Genomic DNA, 21,898 nt, shown 5'->3' on the forward strand with positions numbered 1-21,898 from the left:
TAATCTTGTTGGCTTTTTTCTTTTCTTCGGGTAAGATGTCGTCTTTTAAAAACATTATAATGGGATCCATCCATGAAGGGCCTAATTCGGTGCAACATACCTCTTCTACTTCGGGTTCTTAAATGCTTGGCTTTGGTAGGTAGTCAATTAGCAACGGATGTGGGATGGATGTATCTGCTATCGAAGCAAAACCTGCTAGTTCGTCTGCTCTGCTGCTGTCTTCTCTGCCAATCTACTCTATCCGCACTACTTCGAATTTCATGATCTCTTTTCTGACTAACTCTTGGTACTTAGCCATCCTTTCATCTTTTGCTTCGTAGTCACCTGAAATTTGGTTTACCACTAGTTGTGAGTCACTGTAAACCATTAGCTCGGTAGCCTTCATGTAGAGTGTTGATTTTAGTCCTGCCAGAAGCGCTTCATACTCCACTTCATTGTTTGATGCTAAGAAGCCAAGGTTAACTGTCTGTTCCACTACTAGGCTATCTGGTAAGATGAGGACTATGCCGAGTCCTGCACCGTGCCTATTAGACGCTCCATCCACGAAGAGCTTCCACATCTCTCCAACGAACAGCTTCCAGCAAGTAGAGGGATTGGATGATGTCTTGGGGTCACAAGTGGTGCTTGTATTTTCTTCCAAGTCCACGCTTGCCGTTTGCCCCTTACTATCTGATTGTGCTAAGTTTTTGTTTGCTGATGAGTCTTCGCCTGGTGTAGCATGGTTCGCCTCTTCTAGCTCGTCATTACTCTGATCTGTCCTGGGGTGTGACTGGGTATCTTGTATCAGGGGTTGCGCTATTCCGGCAATACTTTCCATCCCCATTTCGGTTGTACCAGTTAAATCAATTGGGCAGATGTGATGATTTCCTGGTGTGAATTCTGCGACAAAGTCTGCCAAAGCTTGGGCTTTTATCGCGGTTCTGGGTTGAAACTTGATATCAAATTGTCCCAACTCTACTGCCCACTTCAAGATTCGTCTAGAAAAGTTCGCCCTCTCAAACAAAGCTTTTAATGGAAAAGCTGTGAGGACGATTATAGTGTGGGCGTGAAAGTAATATGACAACTTCCTTGAGGCCATCATCAAGCCTAAGGCCAGTTTTTCCAATGGTAAGTTGGTTTCTGCGCCCAACAATGTCTTGCTGACATAAAAGATGGGCAGATGTTGGATTCCTTCTACTCGGACCAACACTGCGCTAATTGCGTGCTGTGAAATTGCCAAGTACAAAAATAGTTCTTCTTCAGGTATTGGGGTCACTAGCAATGGTGGAGAAGACATGTATTCTTTCAAACTTTCTAGGGCGCGGTCACATTCTTCATCCCACTTAAATTTGGCTTTTAATGCTTAAAAAAATGGTCGACATCTGTCTGACGACCGACTTATGAACCGGTTTAGTGCGGCTGCCATACCGGTGGGATGCTGTACTTCTTTTACTGAGTTGGGCCTCTCTAGATCCTGAATTGTTTTGATCTGAGAAGGGTCTGCCTCTATACCTCGGTTGGTCACCAGGAAGCTTAGGAATTTGCCTGATCCTACGCCGAACGCACACTTAGATGCATTAAGGCGCAACTTGTGCTTCTTTAGGATCTGAAACATCTCACCTAGGTCCCTGAGATGGTCATTCCCATCCTTGCTTTTGACTACCATATCATCGATGTAAGCCTCCATTGTTCTGCCTAACAATGGTTCGAACATCTTGGTAACCATCCGCTGGAATGTTGCCCCTGTGTTTTTTAGGCCAAAGGGCATGACCTTGTAGCAATACAGTCATCTTGGCATTGTAAAGGATGTGACCTCCTGGTCTGGTTCATTCATAGCGATCTGATGGTAACCTCTGTACGTATCAAGAAAGCTAAGGCGATTGTGTCCTGTCGTTAGGTCTACTAATTGGTCTATCTGTGGTTGGGGAAAGCTGTCTTTTCGGCACGCCTTGTTGATTATTTTGTAGTCCATGCAGACACGCCATTTTCCATTCTTCTTTGGCACCACTACTGTATTGGATATCCACTTGGGATAGTGCACTTCTCTGATAGCTCCTGCCTCTAGAAGGTTTCCCATTTCTTCCGCCACTATCTCGGCGTGGTGGAGTACTGATCTGCGAGTGCGCTGTATGATTGGTCTTGCAGTTGGATGGACATTCAATTGGTGACAAATGAAGTTTGGGTCAATGCCAGGCATGTCATACGGCGTCCAGGCAAACACTTCGATGTTGGAGGTCAAGAATTCCATGACCTCTATTCTCTCGGTGCTGGACATAGATGAGCCAAGCAAAAAGAACTTTTCTGGGTCCTTTTCATCTATTCTTACCTGTACCAAGTCTTCCACTGCCTTCTGTTCAGCGGCTTTGCCAACATCCGCAAACAATTCATTGCTCTCAAGTTCTTCCACTATCTGAACAAACCCTTTGGCAGCTCGGCTGCCATTTACTGTGACGAAGCACTGCTTAGACATAATTTGGTCTCCAAAGAACTCTTCAATTACTCCGGCTTCGTTGGGGAACCGCATTACTTGATGGTAGGTTGACGCTACTGATCGCATGACATGCAGCCATGTCCTTCCCAAGATTATGTTGTAAGTGGAAGAGACTTTCAATACCCAGAATTCCACTTGTTTCGTCATGCTTCCTGCTCTGGCTAGGAGGATTATCTTGCCAATTGGCCACTCTGGCATTGAGTTGAATCCGATCAGGAGAGATATGGCAGGTGCCAAGTCTTTGTCCTCCAGTTTCAGTTGTTTGAAGGTTTCGTAATACATTATCTCACATGGGCTCCGTTGGTCAATCAAAATTCGCTTGACGTCGTAATCCTTGACGTGGAGAGTAACAACCAGTGCATCGTTGTGAGGGCAATATGTCATTGCCAAGTCTCTGTCTGAAAAAGACATGACGTTTGTGGCCTCTGTTCTCCCCTTTTTAATGGTAGGCTGCGTACTTAATACCTCCCTTAAATGCTCAGCCTTCTTGATTATTCCCCTGAGCTCACATACCCGCTCAGGTTCGAATACCCCATGTATTACTTTTATCACGCCTTGAGGTGGGGTGTCGATCGGCGTTCTGTCTGGGTGATCGTGGTTTTGGGGGGCTAGCTGTGTCCCTCATTCTATGTACTGGTCCAGATACCCAGCTGCCACTAACTCTTCCAGATGCTGTCTCAATGGCGTGCAATTCTCAGTGCGGTGTCCTTTTTCCTTATGAAATGTGCACCGGGATCTTTCGTCATAGTCCTTTTGTGCCTCTCCTAATTTAGCTGGCCATCTGACGAAAGGTTCATCGCGTATCTCACTAAGAATCCGATAGATCGGTTTTTTGAACACCGTGGTAATGGTAGTGTGGACTCTCAACCACCTTTTATCATGGTCCTCTCCGTTGTCCCGCCTGCCTCGCCCGTTTCTGCTTGGACGTTCTACCGCGTTGACTTTTGCCGAAGTCTTTTTATCTGGTATTGCGGTTGTACTAGACTTTATTTTAGCACGGGCGCCATCCTCCTCCACCCGAATGTGCTAGTGTACCCTCTCCATTAAGGCTTCCATTGTGAGGGGGGGCGTCATGGTAATTGAGTCCCTCAGCCTGTTTCCGACTAGAAGACCTCTTTTGTATTGCGCGATGGCGAGATTTGTGGGGCAATCTCCTATCTGGTTGAAAGTCTCCCAAATAACGACTGTTGTAGGATCTCAATGTCTCCTTGTCGCCCATGTCAATGGAGAGTAGCTGATCGATCTCTACTGGCGTCTTGGTGTTTGTTCTGAACCTTGTCACGAATGCTTCTGCCAATTGCGCCCCAGAGGCTATGCTGCCTTCTGGTAGCCTTTCGAACCAAGTTAAACCTAGGTCGCCAAGGCTGGATGGGAATAGGATTCACATCAAAGCCTCGTTTCACCGGTATACTGCCATAACCTGGTGAAAATGGCTAAGGTGCATGTAAGGGTCTGTCTTCCCCTCATACGTGGTGAATTTAGGCTAAAGGAAGCCTGAAAGTAGGGGCGCGCTCTCAATTGCCGGAACGAACGGCGAGGTCTACAGCCTTGCTAATGCTTTGTCTGTTGGTTCGTAAGCAAGACGCGGTATTGGCATTCCCACCTCGACGCTTCCATGTGTCTGAAGAGCCAACCGCTCAAGGGCTGAAACTCTGCAATGGTCGCGTGCCCTAGTATCCTCCTTCTATCATGCCCTTTCTTGAAGCATAGTCCGTAAGTCGGACAATCTAGGCAACTCCGTTTGCCTGGATGATATCTGGTGCGTACATGAGGGCCGATAGGTGCTTCCCTTAGTGTAAGACCTCAATGTTCTCGTTCTCTCAGACCTGGAGTAACGAGTCCTAGAAGTCCTTGATTGAGTGTCGCCTGTTCTGAGGCTCCTACTCTCTGCTTGCGATGGCGTGGTATACCTACCACAATCTTCTGAGTGGCAAAGGGACGTGTTGCTTTTGTGCCCTCTCATGTCGCCACCCCTTTCCCTTTGATCTGGCGTTTCATAGCCTCCATGGCCGACGCCATCTTCCTTTTTAACTCGTCTTATATTCTAATTAGTTCATAAGATATTCTTATATTTCAATAAGTTTTATTATTTAGACATTTGATCTATCAAATGTTATCATATTTAAAGTATTTCATAAATAATTTTACCATTACAAATATCTTTTAAACCATTAGCAACTTGGTGTGCACAATTTTGTACTTGTTATTTATTGAACTTTATAAATTCATAATTTTTGTTGTATTTTTTTTTTTTGGTGAAATTTATATTTTTGAAACCTAATTAACAAGATCTATAAAATAAAATCTCACTTGAATATGTAATTTTATAAAACAAAAATAAATAAATAAATTTGATAGCGTAAATGTTTCATGATAAATAAATGAAAAAAGCTTCGGACCCCCACTGGGGTATTGGGGGTCGCGTGTGATTGGTCCAAAAAAAAAACTTTTTTTTTTTTTTATGTTTTCCGCCAACCCCATGCTGCCACGTCACTGGGGGTCCCAAGCACGGCTCTAAATAATTTGACAGTGTGAATATTCACATTATGAAACATTCACACTATCAATGTAAACATTAATAATTCTTCATCTTATTATTATTAGGGCTATTTTGATAACTATGTCACCCATAAAATTTGTTAGAATATAAGAAAATAATTTAGGTAAATTACACTAACAGCTCTTAAAGTTTCTATTTAATACAGATTCCCCCTTCACGTTTGAAAAATTACATTCCCCTCCCTGAGGTTTGTAATCTCATTACAAATTACCCCATAGATTGCTAATGTAATGCCCCTAAAATTTTTTAAATCACCATTTTGCCATTTTTCCTACAATTTCTTCTTTTTATCATCATGACTACATTTTATAACTTTTCATCATTAAACTCTATCTGAACATATTCTTATTGAGTGATAATATAAAAATATAAATTTTATATAAAATTTTCAAACACAATGATATAGTCTAATGGTGACCTTTCACTTTAAAACAAAACACGCATAAACATGATTTATATTTACAACAATATCACTATCACAACATTTTTATGATATTTTTTGTATAAATTATATATATGAATATAATTTTGTTTATTTATTTCTACCATCATTTTTCTTTCTTGTCTATTCACCTACATTTATTACAGTATTACTAAACACCGTCATTCACATTTATTATAGTATTACTGAATTTTTGTATTTTTATATTTTTTTTTGTATTTGGTGAATTTAAAAAAAATACAAATTATTATACTTCTTAAGCACATCTAAATTAGATGTATCAAGAAAATTAAAATTAAAAAATAATTAAAATACTAAAAATTCATTAAAAATAAACATGAAAAATTAAAAAAAAACAATTTTTTGTATGACTTAAACCGAAGAAGATAATTGTTATTTATCTTGAAATGACATGAACAAAATATCAGTATTGTTTTATTATTTTATACATATAAAGGCTAAGAGGCAATTGTGCCATTTCAATTTGGCAGGTGGTAAGTGTAATTTTTCAAACCTAATGGGGAATTTGTATTGAACAGAAATCTCAGGGGGTGTCGATGTAATTTACCCAAATAATTTAGAATAAGTAAAATATAAGTAGGTAAAGAGATATTTATAAATAAATGCCCCTTTTTTTAGAGGGATTTATTAGGAAATCTTTTTTCTAGTACTTATATCCCAATTAGTCCATAACATATTCTTGTATTCTAATAAGTCCTATTATTTGGACATTTTATTCACTAAATTCTAATTCTCATATTTAAAATATTTTATGAACAATTTTATTCTTACAAATATTTTTTGAATGCTTAGCAATTTGGTGTTATAAGTATGGAACATTCGCACTATTAATGTGAATATTATTGTTCTGGTTATTTTTGTAACTATATCACCTATAGGACTTATTGAAATATAAAAAAATAATTTAAACTAGGTGAAACATAAGTAAGTGAAGAAGAATTTATGAATAAATACACTTTTTTTTTCTCTAGTGAATTTTTTTAATATTTTAATAAATTTTTTATTTTATTTTTAGATTTTAGTTGTACATCATTTAGATGCACCAACTACAATATATAAGGGTTTTAAAAACCAAATTTTTATCCTCAAAAGTGAAAATTTTGATTTAATAAATATTTGGAGAGCAATTATTTTGTCACAATGATAATTGCTAAAAGGTCGTCCTAACAAGTTATTAAACAAAAAAAAAAGGCTTTAACGATTAATTTTTAAAATGTCGCTAATAAATGCTGAGCAAAAAAATTTGGTCAAAAAAGATAATAATTCATCATTAAATGTCTAATTTCGTCCCTAAAAATATAATAATGATATTTTTTTACAATAAAAGTATTTTATCTCTAATTTTTTTTCTTAAACCATAATTTATTTTAGGGATTTAAAAAGTAAAAAAAATCACTAAAGATAAATAACAATAAACCGGCACATTGGATAATAATCTAAGTTCAGCAAAAGAAGAAGAAAAAAATCTACCCTTTATATATAAGGGGGTGTTTGGTGGGGCTTTTTTGAGCCAGCTTATGGTTTCTAGCTTTTAAAAAGTTATTGTAGGCTGTTTGGTTAAACTTATGTTAAACAGCTTCTGATTCTAACAACTTATTTTAAGTCAAAAAAGCTGATTCTGAGAAGCTGCTTACCCCTTACTTCTGATTATCACCTTCTGCTGGGGACATGTTAATTCACGGTTATACTCTTAGATTTTTTTATTTTTTATTTTTTTAAAAATAGAAAGAGACCCAAATGGACTATAAAATATTATTATTATTTTTTATGAAAAATGTAGACAAATAGTGAATAATAAAAAATAAAAATTAATTAAAAATGCTACACACAGCTTATTTAACAAACACTACTCAGCAACTTAAATCTATAATCCAACAGCTATACCAAACAGATTAACAACTTCTGATTAAAGTCATAATCTATAATCTGTTAAGTTATAATCTATAATCTGTTTTAACAGCTACACCAAACAGCAAGAGTGCTCATCACTATAATAATTAAACCTTATTCCATACATTTGGGTAATTGATGAAAGCGACTAATACACAACATTTATGGGGAAAATAGTAGCAACGATGCTACACTTATGATATTTTTATATCACATTATGTTTGTCATCGAACTTCTTATTGAATATATATCTGCAGTACGGTGTTGATCAGGAAAATGCAGCGAGCTTGGGTTTGGGAGGGTTAACCAAACAAATGTCAAGAAGATCATCCACAGAAGTATATTTGTAGTCTGGATAGAGCTTGGAGGCCTCCAAGTCTTCCTCTGTTAGCTCAAAGCTCAACTGATCTCCTTTGATGAATATGTTGTGTAGGATAGCCACTGGTATGTTGTCTGGATATGGTAAAGCTGCAAATAATAACCACCCCAATAAAAATCAGTAGTAATAAGGTAACTTACACTTTTAGTCCTTATATATTATCTTTTGTGTCATTTTGATCCTTATAGTAATAATAAAAATCAGTAGTAATAAGGTAAATTACACTGCTAGTCCTTATATATTATCTTTTTTGTCATTTTGATTCTTATAGTAATAATTGGCTGAATTTTGATATTTCATTTTATATTTTGTGTTGATTTAGTCCAATTGATAATTGTTAAAATAATCACTGACTTGATCAAATTTATAATTTTGCTTGTAAAAATATGACATATGTCATTCATTTGTGTATTTTCACAAAAAAAAAAGTTAATGATTTTATTCAATTAAACCAAATTAAGACAAGAGTTACAAATTCAGTGTTAAAACCGAGTCAAATGAAATTACAATGACTAAATATAGGGACTATCAATATAATTTATCCTAATAATAAAAATTGTGCTAATGACAGTTTAATGAAATGAAAATTTAAATAAAAAAAGGTTTATTATACTAATAGTATACAAAATATGTAATAATATACAAAACATGTGATCTGTTACACTTTGATCCCTAATATCAATATCATTTAAACAGTAACAGAATGTGTTGGGCTTTTGTGACATTTTGGGCTTTCAAACAGTAACTTGTAGTTGAATACACAACATGGGCTGTGAAATAGTAACAGAAATAGGTTTATATACTATGAAACAACCCCTTTTGTCTAAACAATATAAATATTATAGACTACCTTATTATAGTCCATTAAGATGCTTGTTTGAGGGATAGAATTAGGGGATAGTAGGGTTGGGGGAATTTTATTTACACTAAAAAAATGAATTAGTATGTCTAATTTATTAGTACTCTCTATTAAATTATTTAAATATATAATTTAGTCTTAATACGTTCTATATTTTTTCATAAATTATCCTTAAATAATATAATATTTTAATTTTATAGTACACCCAAATAATAAAGTCACCATTTTCGGAGTTACAAAGCCGAACATAGTCAGCTTGTTTGGCTGTCTAGCGTCGAACAAGATTGTTTTGTTCACACTTTTAGATTCGAACAAAGTGAATTTGTTTGGATCTGAAAGCCTGAACAACATTGACATAAAACAGACTGAATATTCATTTTTACATTAAAAAAAACACATAAATCAATAATTGTACTTTGATATTTATGTGAATACTTACCTTCTCTTTGATAGGTTGCTTCAAAAAAAAAAATTGATTATTATTCTCATCCATTATTTGATTTTGTTCAATTTTTTTCCTATTTGAAAGTAACAATACAATAAGAAATAATGAAGTTGATGATAATGGTGAGTTTTTGTGAAGTGAATTGGAGTTTTGAAGTGAAGAAGAAGAATAAGAGAAAATAAGTTGAACTTGATAAAGAAAATGAAGAGACTTGAATATAAAGAACACTATTAGTGATTAGGATGTATCATGAAAAAAATAATATTTTATTTTAAGGTTTAATATGTGTTGTCCTTATTAGTAAATTTACATTAGAGCATACTAGTAATTAAAATTTTAAAATTTTAGTTGAGCGTACTGAGTTACTTTTTGGGTGCAAATAGAATTTCCCATTGGGTGGGCATCGACACGTTGTATTGCCAGTCTATCCATCTCAATCTTATTTTTTTAAGATTTGAAAATAGTATTTTTAACTCGTAAAGTCAGGTTAGACCAATATTTTAAATCTATTAAATTAATGGGTTAGACTTGGAATTCACATCTATAACTCAGCCCGCTAGTATATTTATTTTATTTTATTATTTATTTATATTATACATTAGAAAATATACAAACCACTTGCTGCAGATTTTATTTACTTGAAATTCATAATCATTTCTAAGAGTTGCTAAAAACATTTCAATGAACTGATTGCGATGTGTATTATTTATTTTGTTGTCCAATATGTTGTTTAGTCCTAATTATTTGTTTAGAAACTAGTTTGTTTGTATTTTTTTTAAAAACAACCCATATACATATAGAGACTTTGATGGACGAGTTTGAGAATTATATTTTGTAGTAAGGCTGGGTTTTGATTGACTATATAGGCTTGATAGTTAGACTGAGATTTTTTGACAGACACAAAATCTATTATTAATTGAGCAATCTCGGCTCGGCCCGGCCGGCCTCGCAATCTTCACCCGTAGGGATAGGGAAAATAAATAATACTATGGACCTCATTTTTTTAGTACCATAACTTATGGTATGAGATTATATATTTAATAAAATTATTTGCGTTTAACTTTGTGTAATTTTTGGTGAAGCTTATAAAATGTATTAGGATCTTGCTAACCAACATTCTTGAAGCATAACAAAATAATAATGATAATAAAAGCCACAAGGCACTTTCTTACTAATTTTAAAATATTTTTACTTTTTTAATATTAACAATATCTCAAGAACTCTTGTTAGCCTTCCCAAATTTATTAGACTTGGGGTCTATTTGGCAGAGAACCTTTTAGATATATATATATATAAAATCACATCACATGTTAATCAATCTTTTTTTCACTTCATAAAAATATAAAAAAAAAATAATTAAATTACAAATACACTATATGAAATTTGCTTAAAATACAGATTAACTCTTATAATTTAAAAAATTATAAATACTTCATTGTCAAAATTTTTTATTTAACAGAATTAACTTTTTTTTTTAGAAGGTAATAGAATTAACTGAAAAATGAAATTCCTAATTACTTTCCTGTACAATAATAAAATTATTTAAATTATTAATTAAAATATATTTTTGACATTATTAAAAATTATTAATTAACTTAATAATTTGTAAATAAAAAGGAATCATATGTTATGAAATTAAAAATTTCTAAGAGCATGATATAATTTCTTAAATTATATAAAACAATTTATATTTTAAACCAATCTTACCGAATATACTTGTAATTTAAAAATAAATAAATAAATAAAGTTATCAAATAGAGCACTTACTTTCGGAAAGTTTGACTATAGATTCCTCTGATACATAGGTCCTTTTGAAAGAACGTCCAGTTTTTTTTTCCCAAGACGAGAGCAAATCCAATTGAGAGACAATGTTAAGGTGGGGCCTATAGAAAATGACTCGATTGCAAGCCCTTGGATCTGTGGATGCTTTTATTGTGTACGCCGCCACATCTTCCTCGTAATTTAACACAGCTGCACACCAAATCCCAAACACATTACATAATTCCCATAAAATTCCTTCTTTTTTAAAAAAAAAAAAAAATGATTTGCAGACACAAGTCTTTTACCAAAAATAAAATAAAATAAAAATGATAATATTTTTTTAAAAGCAATAATAATTTATTTTAATAGATTTTTTAGGCCAAGTTTGGCAACTCTCAAAAAAGACAAAAAATCAAAAAATTACTCAAAAAGTCAAAAAATTATCACTATTCACCAAAAAAAATATAAAAAAATTAATATATATAATGTTAAATACAAATCAGCCGACACACGGCAGCCTATGTACAGACATCGAAGCATAGGAGTGAAAGGAAAAAAAAATATATTACATGTATATATTCTTAAATTGGATGGTAAACGAGCCCACCACGGGTTCCATTTTTCTAATCGGAACCGTTGAATGTGTAGAACTCGTCGAGTACTATATTCTTGTAAAAAATCAATTCTATCTGATATCGCTAACTACATGATCAAATCAGTTTTGTATAAAAAATAGATAGTGTTATAGTTAACATGTGACAAAAAAACTAACATGATCAGATATCCAATGAACATGATTTTTTTACAAGAACATAGTACTCGACGATTTCTACACATTGAACAGTTCTGATTAGAAAAACAGGACACGTGGTAGGCCCCCACAGGCAGAACAACATCGTCCAATCAAAGGCCAAAAAGTAGGTAATATTTTCCTATATCTTTTTCAGCCGACCCACTACCCAACCGTACGGATTAATTAATCAAAAATGCCTTAGACCTGCAGCTGGGGTGCTGGGGTCGGCTCCTATTGGCCCAAAAAAAATTGTTTTTTTTTTTTTTTAATTTTCGGCCAACCCCAGTGCGCCACGTCATTAGGGGTCTGAAGCACAACCCTTAATTAATTGTCTTCTCCTATACACTTAATTATATAATATTTTAATACATATTTTTTCATAAAAAGTCAAAAAGTTAACTTAAACATCCATATTTTTTCCTCAATTTTTTAATCCAAAAAATATAAAAAGTACACTTATTTAGGGCATCCCAAACAACTCCTAATTTAAATATAAATTTATCAAATTATTTATTATTGTAATTTTTTTAATCATTCCTTTCATCACAAAGTCAATTTTCTATAAACTTGTTCATTTATTTATTGTGCTAGACACCCTTGGTTTAAATCCAACGGTATGAATTGTCAATTTTATGGGGCGTGTTTGTGTTTTCTTTTTCCTTTTCTTAGGTCATTGTTCTTGTTTTATAGTGTAGGACAATTTATGAACATCCTTATTGAGGTTTATTAAGGATACACGTTTTTCTTTAATTTGAGAAATTATAAATATTTCAAGATTTATCTTCTAATGAACTTAATAAAAAAAAGAAAATTACTTAATTACCCTCTTATACCAAAAGAAATTTGGTATACTGCCCTCATTTCCTTCATCTAGCACACAAACCAAGTTCTCTATCCTCAACTAATCTCAACATTCCATCATGCCCTCTCACTACCTCACCACAACTCTCTCCAGTATCACCTCATCTTTTCTTTCATCGTTGGGCCACCATCATCACCTTTCTCCCCCTCCCCCTCCCCCTCGCCTCTCTCTCTCTATATATCACCTAATTGACCATCACCACCACTAGTTGACACTACCACAACCCATCATGGCCCTTCAATAAGGCTACAACCAAGCTCAGTTCGAAGGGTAAAAAGAATTATCCAAGCCCGGCCCAAGCCTAAACTTCTGGCCTGAGTTGACTTGCTTGAGTTTGACCTTGACCTTGACCTTGACCTTGACTTTATCACTAATGCTCTATTTGGTTCACTAGAATGAGATGAAATTGAATGAAATGGTCATTCCTTAGACTCTCAAATGGAATGATCATTCCCTTGAAATGATAAATGATGATTCCATTTGTAATTCATTTTGTCATTGATTTTTTAGAATTCAACAAAACATGAAAATAAATATTTTAATAAAATGATCATTCCATTCCATTGTACTCTAGTGAACAAAACAGTACCTAAGAGCTAGGGTTGTGCAGCAGATGCTTCGACCTGCCAAACCCGACCGACCCGTGTTGTTTTGGATGGATGTGTGACACGTGGTGGGCGGATACGAGCCCATATATTTTGATTTCGCGGATCCATCGCGGGTAACCCACCACTTCCATCCGCGTGCCCGACCCGCCCGCCCATCATATTTTTCTCCATTTTTCCCTCTATCTCGCCTTCATTTTTTCATTTCATGTTTTCGTAACCCTAGTTATTCCTTCAACGACTCTCTCTCTCTCTCTCTCTCTCTCTCTCTCTCTCTCTCTCACTTGAACGGCGACGAGCAACAATCGGCAACAGTGGTAGCAAGCAACGATTGGCGATTGGCGACAGTGTCGTTGAGCAGCAATCGAAGCCTCGATTCGAAGGTATTCTTCTCTTCTCTTCTCTTCTCTTTCTCTTCTTCTCTTTTCTTGTTTCTGGGTTGTATTTGATTTATGAAACTACATAGGATTATTATTATTTCTTCATCAAACATCCAAGTAGGTTTATATCTCCTTCAGGTTCTAAAGTACACACACAGGTCTCAGAAGTAGGTCTTTTTTTTTTTTTTTGTTGGAAAGATTTCTTATCTAGGATCTCTCTTTCTCTCTCTTAAAAAAAACTTCTTTTCTCTTTCTAAAAACCTCTTCTTCGAAGTCTCCATCTTTTTTTTCTTTTAGTTGTTGACGATCTAAGCTTCTTGCAATGGTGTTACCAAAACACCCACTTTGAGTTTCTTTGTATTTCTTGCTCACCTTTTTTTTCGTTGTTGTTGTTGTTGTTGTTGGTGGTGTTATTGTCATCATCGTCGTCGTCTTTGGTAGTGCCAGTCTCTGACTCTAAATTTCCACGATTCTTTAGTTATTGGGCGTAGGACGTACAACTGAATTATTGAATCCATTGGGGCTTCCTGAGGAGAGATGATTGCAGGATGTGGATCTGAGGTAAATTTTATATACACTTGCTATTTAATTATATTTACAGGTTTTTGATTTCTGGGGTTTGGTGGGTTTCTATATTTTATATACAGTTTGACTGGGTATAAGAATTATTTATTTCAAATATTTATGTGTGAGGTGTTGGTTAGAACTTTTCTAGTTCTGTAATGGAGTTGAAAATTGGGAACTAAATAGTTTTGATTTAGTTTTCTGTAATGGAGTTGAAAACGGGGGACTAAACATCACAGAGATAATGAAGTTTTTTGGTTCTGTAATGAATTGATTCGCATCAATGAATCAGTGAATGAACTTCCATTTTTTTCTTCTATTTTTTTTTTTTAAATTTATAGTGTTGATTTTGTCTTATCAAAATGCAATGAAATGCGTCATATATCTGTCATGTGATTTTGAGTTTGAACCATTGAAAATTTTATTGGATTTTGAAGCCAACAATATATCTGTCATTTGAGTAAATAGGATGTTTTGTTTTTTCAGTAAATAGACCTTCTCAACCTGTGTTCTGTGACCGTGTTCTAGGTAATCTCAACCTGTATTCTGTGACTATTGTTTGGATGCACAATGTTTGTTGTAATATATTTGACAGTGCACAATTTAATTATGCCCAGGTTGTGTTTTTTAGGAAGTGCACAATTGAATTATATTGGAATTTTGTAAATTTTAAACCGCCAAACGAATTCGTATCCATCTGCCAATTTTCTAAATCTGCAACCTCTGGATTGACGGACGAATGCGGATTATTTTCTCCAATCTGCCAATCTCACAGACGGGCGGCCGATTGGAGGTTTCATGTCTGCAACCGATTAACGCCCACCTCTACCAAGAGCTAGAATTAGGCTTAGGTCATCCAAAAAATTGAACTAACCCTACCCAAAAAAATCAAGTTGGTTTGGTTTATGGGATTTCGAGTTATTTGTCCAACCCTAGTGAGTAAAGATAGAGACAGAACCAGAAATTCATTTGCAGGGGTGCCAAGACATGAATTCAGATTCAACATATAAATTATATACAAGTCTCAATTCATTTTAATTTTGAATTTATAATACTTAATTTGAATAAAATTAAATTTTTCAAAATATGATTTAAAAAAAAAACCTAGTAATAGAAATCATACGTCATAATTCATGATCTTTTCTTAATATGTAAAATTAAAAAATTACAATTGTATCAAATGACATTGAAAATATATATATATATAATAAAAATATTACAAATTAAAAACAATAATAAAAAAGAATATGAATCACACAGTTGTAATAATGACAAGATTAATGACAGAAGCAACACTTTTTTTTTCTATATTCCCAAGTTAATTTGACTCAAAAAAAAAAAAAAAAAAAAAAATCATACACATTTAATCAATAAAACGCCGTGCAGCAAGTCAAAATTCATCTTAGATTTTTTTTTTTTTTTTTTTCTTTCTGTTTCCGGTCTCTTTCACGTCAGGGAAAAGAATTGAATTTTTAATTATATTTTATTTTTTATTCTATGCTGATTCTTCTTCTTCTTCTTCTTCTTCTTCTTTTTTTTTTTTTTTTTCCAATAGAAAGAAGAGACCTGGGCCATCTAATGAATATGTGGGGGGCATATTTGACAATGACAAAAGCAACAGCAGGGGAGCCATCTTTGATTAAACAATTATTTATTATTAATAGTATTAAATTCAAAAGTAATATATATTAATATTTATTTATTTTTTATTTGAGCGGATGGCCGTGGCCGTCTTGGCGTCGGTCCGTCGCTGGGTAGAGAAGACCAGCCAATATTAAAAGGATCTTCTAGTGTTGTAATATATTTTTTTTATTAACTAAATACAATCATCTCACATGAATGTAGGATATTAATTTTTGTACTCTTAAACTTTTTCACTGCAATATTAATGTAAATATGTAATAGAAACACTTACCCTTGGCTTCACCAGTGCCATAGATGGTAACTTGATCATGGTTTTCACGAGGATGGAGTAAGTAATCAACAAAATAAGCAGCAAATGAGTTTGCAGAAACATAAGTATGTGGTATCCCAGCTGCCTCTGTTGCCCTTCTTATCTTCTTCTTGTTATCAAGCAGTGCTTGGAAGGGTGGCAGCCCACTTACCCTATCAACATCATTTCCAAATTCTGATGGGACAAATCTCTGCTATATCATATGCACAAAAACAATATTAAAAAAAATTAAATTCATACCACATTATAAATTGTTTGACTATCAATTTTTTAAAAGTTTATACTGTTCTATTCAGTTTGATTCACCTAATGAGAAAAAATAGAATAAAATGGTAATTTTTTAGACTTTAAAATAAAATGATCATTCTATCATAATGATAACTGATAATTTCATTTATAATATATTTTTTCTTATTTTTTAGTCAACCAAATTAATATGAGGATGAATATTTTGATGGAAATTATTCTATTTCACTGAATTGAATCCAAGTTCACTTTGTAAAACTTTGTGGGTAGATCATTTATGCAAAAATTAGATTGATTATCACATTTGTCTTAAAAATAAAAATAAAAAATTGAGAATTTGATTTTAAAAAAATATCACAAGTACAAAATTACCAAAATGCCCTTATTCCAACACTCACATATGGCGGACTCTGCTCCGTAAACAAGCAAAACACATGCAAAAATTATAATAATCAGGTAAGCGGTAAGATTCGAACAAGATCTGGTGCATCTAACAACTCATGCAGAAATAAGATGAAAAAACACATTTGTCAAAAAAAAAAAAAATCCATATAACAAGAGAAAATCAATGACCTTGATATTGCCAGCCTCTTTGATAGCATCTATAATTTTGAGTTGTAGAAGATGTTGAGGCACTGCAAGTGTAGAGATCACTACATCAACCTGTCGAAGTACTGCTACCAGCTTCTCGTGATCATCTAGTTCCCCCTGCACCCTTCCACATGCAAATTTAAACAACCATTCATAGTATATAGCACTATTATTATTACAATATAATCGTGTAGTTCAATTTTATTCACACACTTGATGAAATGTGAGTGAAGAAAAACATATATTTTAATTAGTTGAAAATTGTGGAGCTCATATGTTTAGGTGGGAACAGTATACTTTTTGGATATAAAACTCATAATTTTGAATGAATGAGATAATCTGTATTGTTCACATATACTGTGTTAGTATGCGAATAAATTTATCATCACTAATGCATGGTTTGGATTGAAGGTTTTTGTGAATAAAGAAAAGAAATTAAAAGTGAAAAAATTGTCATCACTCTGCCTCTACTTATTTTAACTCACTTGCAATTATTTGATTATATTTTGAGATTCTCATATTTTAATATTTTTACATGCTTAAACAACTTTGAGTGAATGCAGACATGAAAACATATTCGGGATAAAAAAATTTTAACCGTGAAAAATGACAATAGTCGTTTTTTTTTTTTTTCTTTTTTTTCTCACCTGAACCATAATCGTCATTACATAAGTATGGAGAAAGAGAGAGAAACCGAGAGAGAGAGAGAGAGAGAGAGAGAGAGAGAGAGAGAGAGAGAGAGAGAGTAATAATACATGGAAAAGAGTGACTCCAAGGGATTGGAAATGATGATGGAGTTGGAGCTTGGAAGGATCAGAATTAGGTTTGATTGGGCGAAGGTAAGCATAAGTTGGATGGCCCATAGAAAGGCTAGCCCTCAACATGTAGTTACCAAGGTAACCACTTCCCCCAAATATCAATATCTTGCTCTTTCCTTCTTCTCTCCCCATTGGTTATTATTGTTATATGCCTTCTCTTCTCTAATTCCTACTTCTTTCTTCCGAATCTTTGCTGCATAGCCCCTTTTTATATTAAAAAAACGGATAAATTAAACTAACGGTCCCTATAGTTTGAGATTTTTGTTATTTTGGTCATTAATTTTTTAATTGTGACATATTTGACCCTAAATTTTGAATCTTGTTCCAAATAAGGACAATTGAAGATACCATTGCATAATTTCACGGGCAAAATTGTTAATTTGATAAAATATAAACTAATTTAATAAAAATAAATGTCAAAAAAATATTTTTGAATTTTTAAAAATTATTTCTATACACTAAAGATAAAATTATGTAAAATTAATATATCTTTTACACATTTATTTATTTATTTATTTTACCAAATTAATTTTTATTATGTATTTGGATGATAATCACGTAATGAGTGATTGTTTTTATTTTCATTAAATTAGTTTCTAATTTTTCAAAAGTCAAATATGGCGACAACTTTGATATCATTATTAAATCAATCCATTAAATCAAAAAATTCAAAACTAAAAACGTTTTATATATTAAATATATCGATTACACATTAAAATTTAGCAACCACCCATTATATAATTATCATCCAAACACATAATAAAATTTAATTTGGTATAATAAATAAATAAATAAATGTTTAAAAAATTTATTAATTTTGCATAATTTTATCTTTTGTGGGTACAAATAATTTTTTTTAATTTAAAAATATTTTTGACATTTATTTTTATCAAATTAGTTTATATTTTATCAAATTAACGATTTTGTCCTTGAAATTAAGCAATAATATTTTTAATTGTCCTTATTTGGAACAAGATTCAAAATTCATGATCAAATGTGTTACAATTGAAAAGTCAGGGACCAAAATGACAAGAGTCCCAAACTATAGAGACTATTAATGTAATTCACCTAAAAAAAAAAAAAAAAAGATGATGTCTTGGCTGGATGGTCTATCAACCAAACAAAATATAAAAACTAATTAATAAAAAAAGGTAAATTATACTGATATTTTTTAAAATTTGAAAAAAATACAATATGCTCTACAAGTTTAGCATAATTGTTCTAGACTCTCTTAAGGTTTAATTCATATAGCACTAGACCCTTTTTTCATTAAAATTTATATTTTACTTTGTATATCTTTATGTTTATATCATCTGCATTAGTTTTGATCTTTTTAACCTTACTAAAAGTGAGGTCATGAGTGTAAACTTATTATATTTTTTCAAACCTTAAGAAATGTCTGTTTAATTTATCCGGAAAAAAATAATCATATTTTTATGGGAGCTTTTTTGATAGATTCTTTTTTAAGAGTTTTATTCCATCCGACCTATGTTCTTTTTTATTATTCTATTAGATTCTATTTGAAGTAAGAAGACCAAAACACTCTCAATCTCTCTTGCCCCCTATTAATGTTGATATTTAATGTTGATTGTCATTATATTTTGGTAGTTCCCATGCATCAGGATGTTGACTGTCATTATATTCATATTAATTTGAAATGAATTTTTATCATTGTATTGTCAATTATATAATGTAAATATTCACATCATTATATTCATATTAACTTGAAGTGATTTTTTCATACTAAAGCATACGAATGTGAACGTTCACATCACTACATTAGATAAGAGAAAATGTTCACATATCACGAACGTTCACATCACTACATATTGTGAATAAGAATGTGTTGTCAATTAAAAATAAAAAGGTTCACATGTTATGAACGTTCACATCACTACATTAGATGAGAAAGAATTTTTCGGAAAGATGTCAACGTTCACGTCAGATGAAAGAAAATATTCACATTATCTTTAATATTTGTCAATTAAAAATATATTTACATAAGATGAAAGAGAATGTTCATATTATTTTTAATATGTTGTCTTGTCAATTAAAAACATATTCACATGATATAATAATATAAAAATAATAACATCAATATTATTTAATTTGTGTATGAAATTTTCTATACCTTGGTCCTTTCCCTTCTCTCTCCTCCCTCCAACATAAAATTTCAATATTAAATATAAGGGCATAAGAGTCCAAGAAAATCAGTGGTGCTACATGCACCAATTAGTGTACTAATTAGTGTACTAACGCTAGTTATGATATTATTATTGATTCTACTCATTAATCACATTAAAAATACCAAAACCTCTTAAATTTTGTCATATCATCAATTGGTACACTAGTTAGTGTACAAATTGGTGCATATAGTATTATTCTAAGAAAATAGTGTAAATCAAGAAAAAAAAATTTATGGATTAAAAATATAAACACATGGGACTAAGTGAGTTAAAAAATTCATTCATAAATTTTTTGGATTAGAACACTTCTAAATGATATTTATCAAAAAAAAATCCATATTTTTATAATATACATGGTTAGATAAGAGAGGAAGAAAAGTCCATTCAATCATATTTATGATATTTATTGACTAATAACACTATCCAGTCACAAGTAATATTTATTTATTTCAATTGGAGTAAGTAATCAAGAGAATGAGTCAAATGTGCTTTGTTTGCAATTATTCCTCCGAAGAATTCATTACTTTGTGGCATTGTTTCAAATTTGCAGTGGAGATTGAAATTGAAAATCTTGGGGTTTAACCCCTCAAATGGAGAATTTTATTTATTTATTTATTTATGTAAATAAGATAGACTTTTGTCAGGTAATAATATTTTCCTTGAAGAAAAATTTTGTATAAATTTTAAAAAAATGCAATATATATATATATATTTTTTGACTAACTGATTTTTCATGTAATAATAAAATTTTAAAACTTGAAATAGGATCTATTTTAATGATATAATAAGTGTCTTATCAATACATAAAAATTAAAAAAAATACTACTAATTTTTATAATATTATTCTTATTTGAATGTGATTAATTTATGGGTTAAATTTACTTTTTGTCACTATTTTTTTTGTTTCATTCCAAGACTATCAATTTTATCTATTTAGTCCCTAAAATTTCATATGATCTAATTAAAAATGATTGTAGAAATTACTAACTGTTGAAACTTGACTTGACAGTCAAACAAGTTAATTTTAAAATTTAAACAACTTAAAATCAAGCTTCAACGGATTTAAAATTTTAAAAAAGTTATTTAAATTTTGAAATTTCATTTATGCCATCAAAGAGAGAGAAACTGAGAGAGAGAGAGAGAGAGAGAGAGAGAGAGAGAGAGAGAGAGAGAGAGAGAGAGAGTAATAATACATGGAAAAGAGTGACTCCAAGGGATTGGAAATGATGATGGAGTTGGAGCTTGGAAGGATCAGAATTAGGTTTGATTGGGCGAAGGTAAGCATAAGTTGGATGGCCCATAGAAAGGCTAGCCCTCAACATGTAGTTACCAAGGTAACCACTTCCCCCAAATATCAATATCTTGCTCTTTCCTTCTTCTCTCCCCATTGGTTATTATTGTTATATGCCTTCTCTTCTCTAATTCCTACTTCTTTCTTCCGAATCTTTGCTGCATAGCCCCTTTTTATGTTAAAAAAACGGATAAATTAAACTAATGGTCTCTATAGTTTGAGATTTTTGTTATTTTGGTCCTTAATTTTTTAATTGTGACATATTTGACCCTAAATTTTGAATCTTGTTCCAAATAAGGACAATTGAAGATACCATTGCATAATTTCAAGGGCAAAATTGTTAATTTGATAAAATATAAACTAATTTAATAAAAATAAATGTCAAAAAAATATTTTTGAATTTTTAAAAATTATTTCTATACACTAAAGATAAAATTATGTAAAATTAATATATCTTTTACACATTTATTTATTTATTTATTTTACCAAATTAATTTTTATTATGTATTTGGATGATAATCACGTAATGGGTGATTGTTTTTATTTTCATTAAATTAGTTTCTATTTTTTCAAAAGTCAAATATGGCGACAACTTTGATATCATTATTAAAACAATTCATTAAATCAAAAAATCCAAAACTAAAAACATTTTATATATTAAATATATCGATTACACATTAAAATTCTAGCAACCACCCATTTTATAATTATCATCCAAACACATAATAAAATTTAATTTGGTATAATAAATAAATAAATAAATGTTTAAAAATTTTATTAA

General features: G+C 32.0%; 1 protein-coding gene and 1 long non-coding RNA gene across 2 annotated transcripts; one reads left to right on the forward strand and one right to left on the reverse strand.

Annotated features, from left to right (window-relative positions):
- Positions 1 to 7,399: 7,399 nt before the first annotated feature.
- Positions 7,400 to 17,961, reverse strand: LOC114310411 (isoeugenol synthase 1). The gene is made up of 5 exons (XM_082923494.1): positions 17,578 to 17,961; positions 16,805 to 16,939; positions 15,947 to 16,175; positions 10,834 to 11,037; positions 7,400 to 7,851 (listed from the first exon to the last, which is right to left on the reverse strand). Exons 1-5 carry the CDS (start codon positions 17,770 to 17,772, stop codon positions 7,652 to 7,654), a joined length of 963 nt encoding a protein of 320 aa, XP_082779620.1. The 5' UTR covers positions 17,773 to 17,961; the 3' UTR covers positions 7,400 to 7,651.
- On the forward strand, positions 12,520 to 14,350 carry LOC114310412 (uncharacterized). Its single transcript, XR_003646115.2, has 2 exons — positions 12,520 to 13,470; positions 13,946 to 14,350. It is a non-coding gene; the product is annotated as an uncharacterized LOC114310412 (long non-coding RNA).
- Positions 17,962 to 21,898: the final 3,937 nt, after the last annotated feature.

Source organism: Camellia sinensis, chromosome 1 (genome assembly GCF_055761805.1).
Source record: "Camellia sinensis isolate YWXY chromosome 1, ASM5576180v1, whole genome shotgun sequence".
In the NCBI taxonomy this organism is placed as follows: Eukaryota; Viridiplantae; Streptophyta; class Magnoliopsida; order Ericales; family Theaceae; genus Camellia; species Camellia sinensis.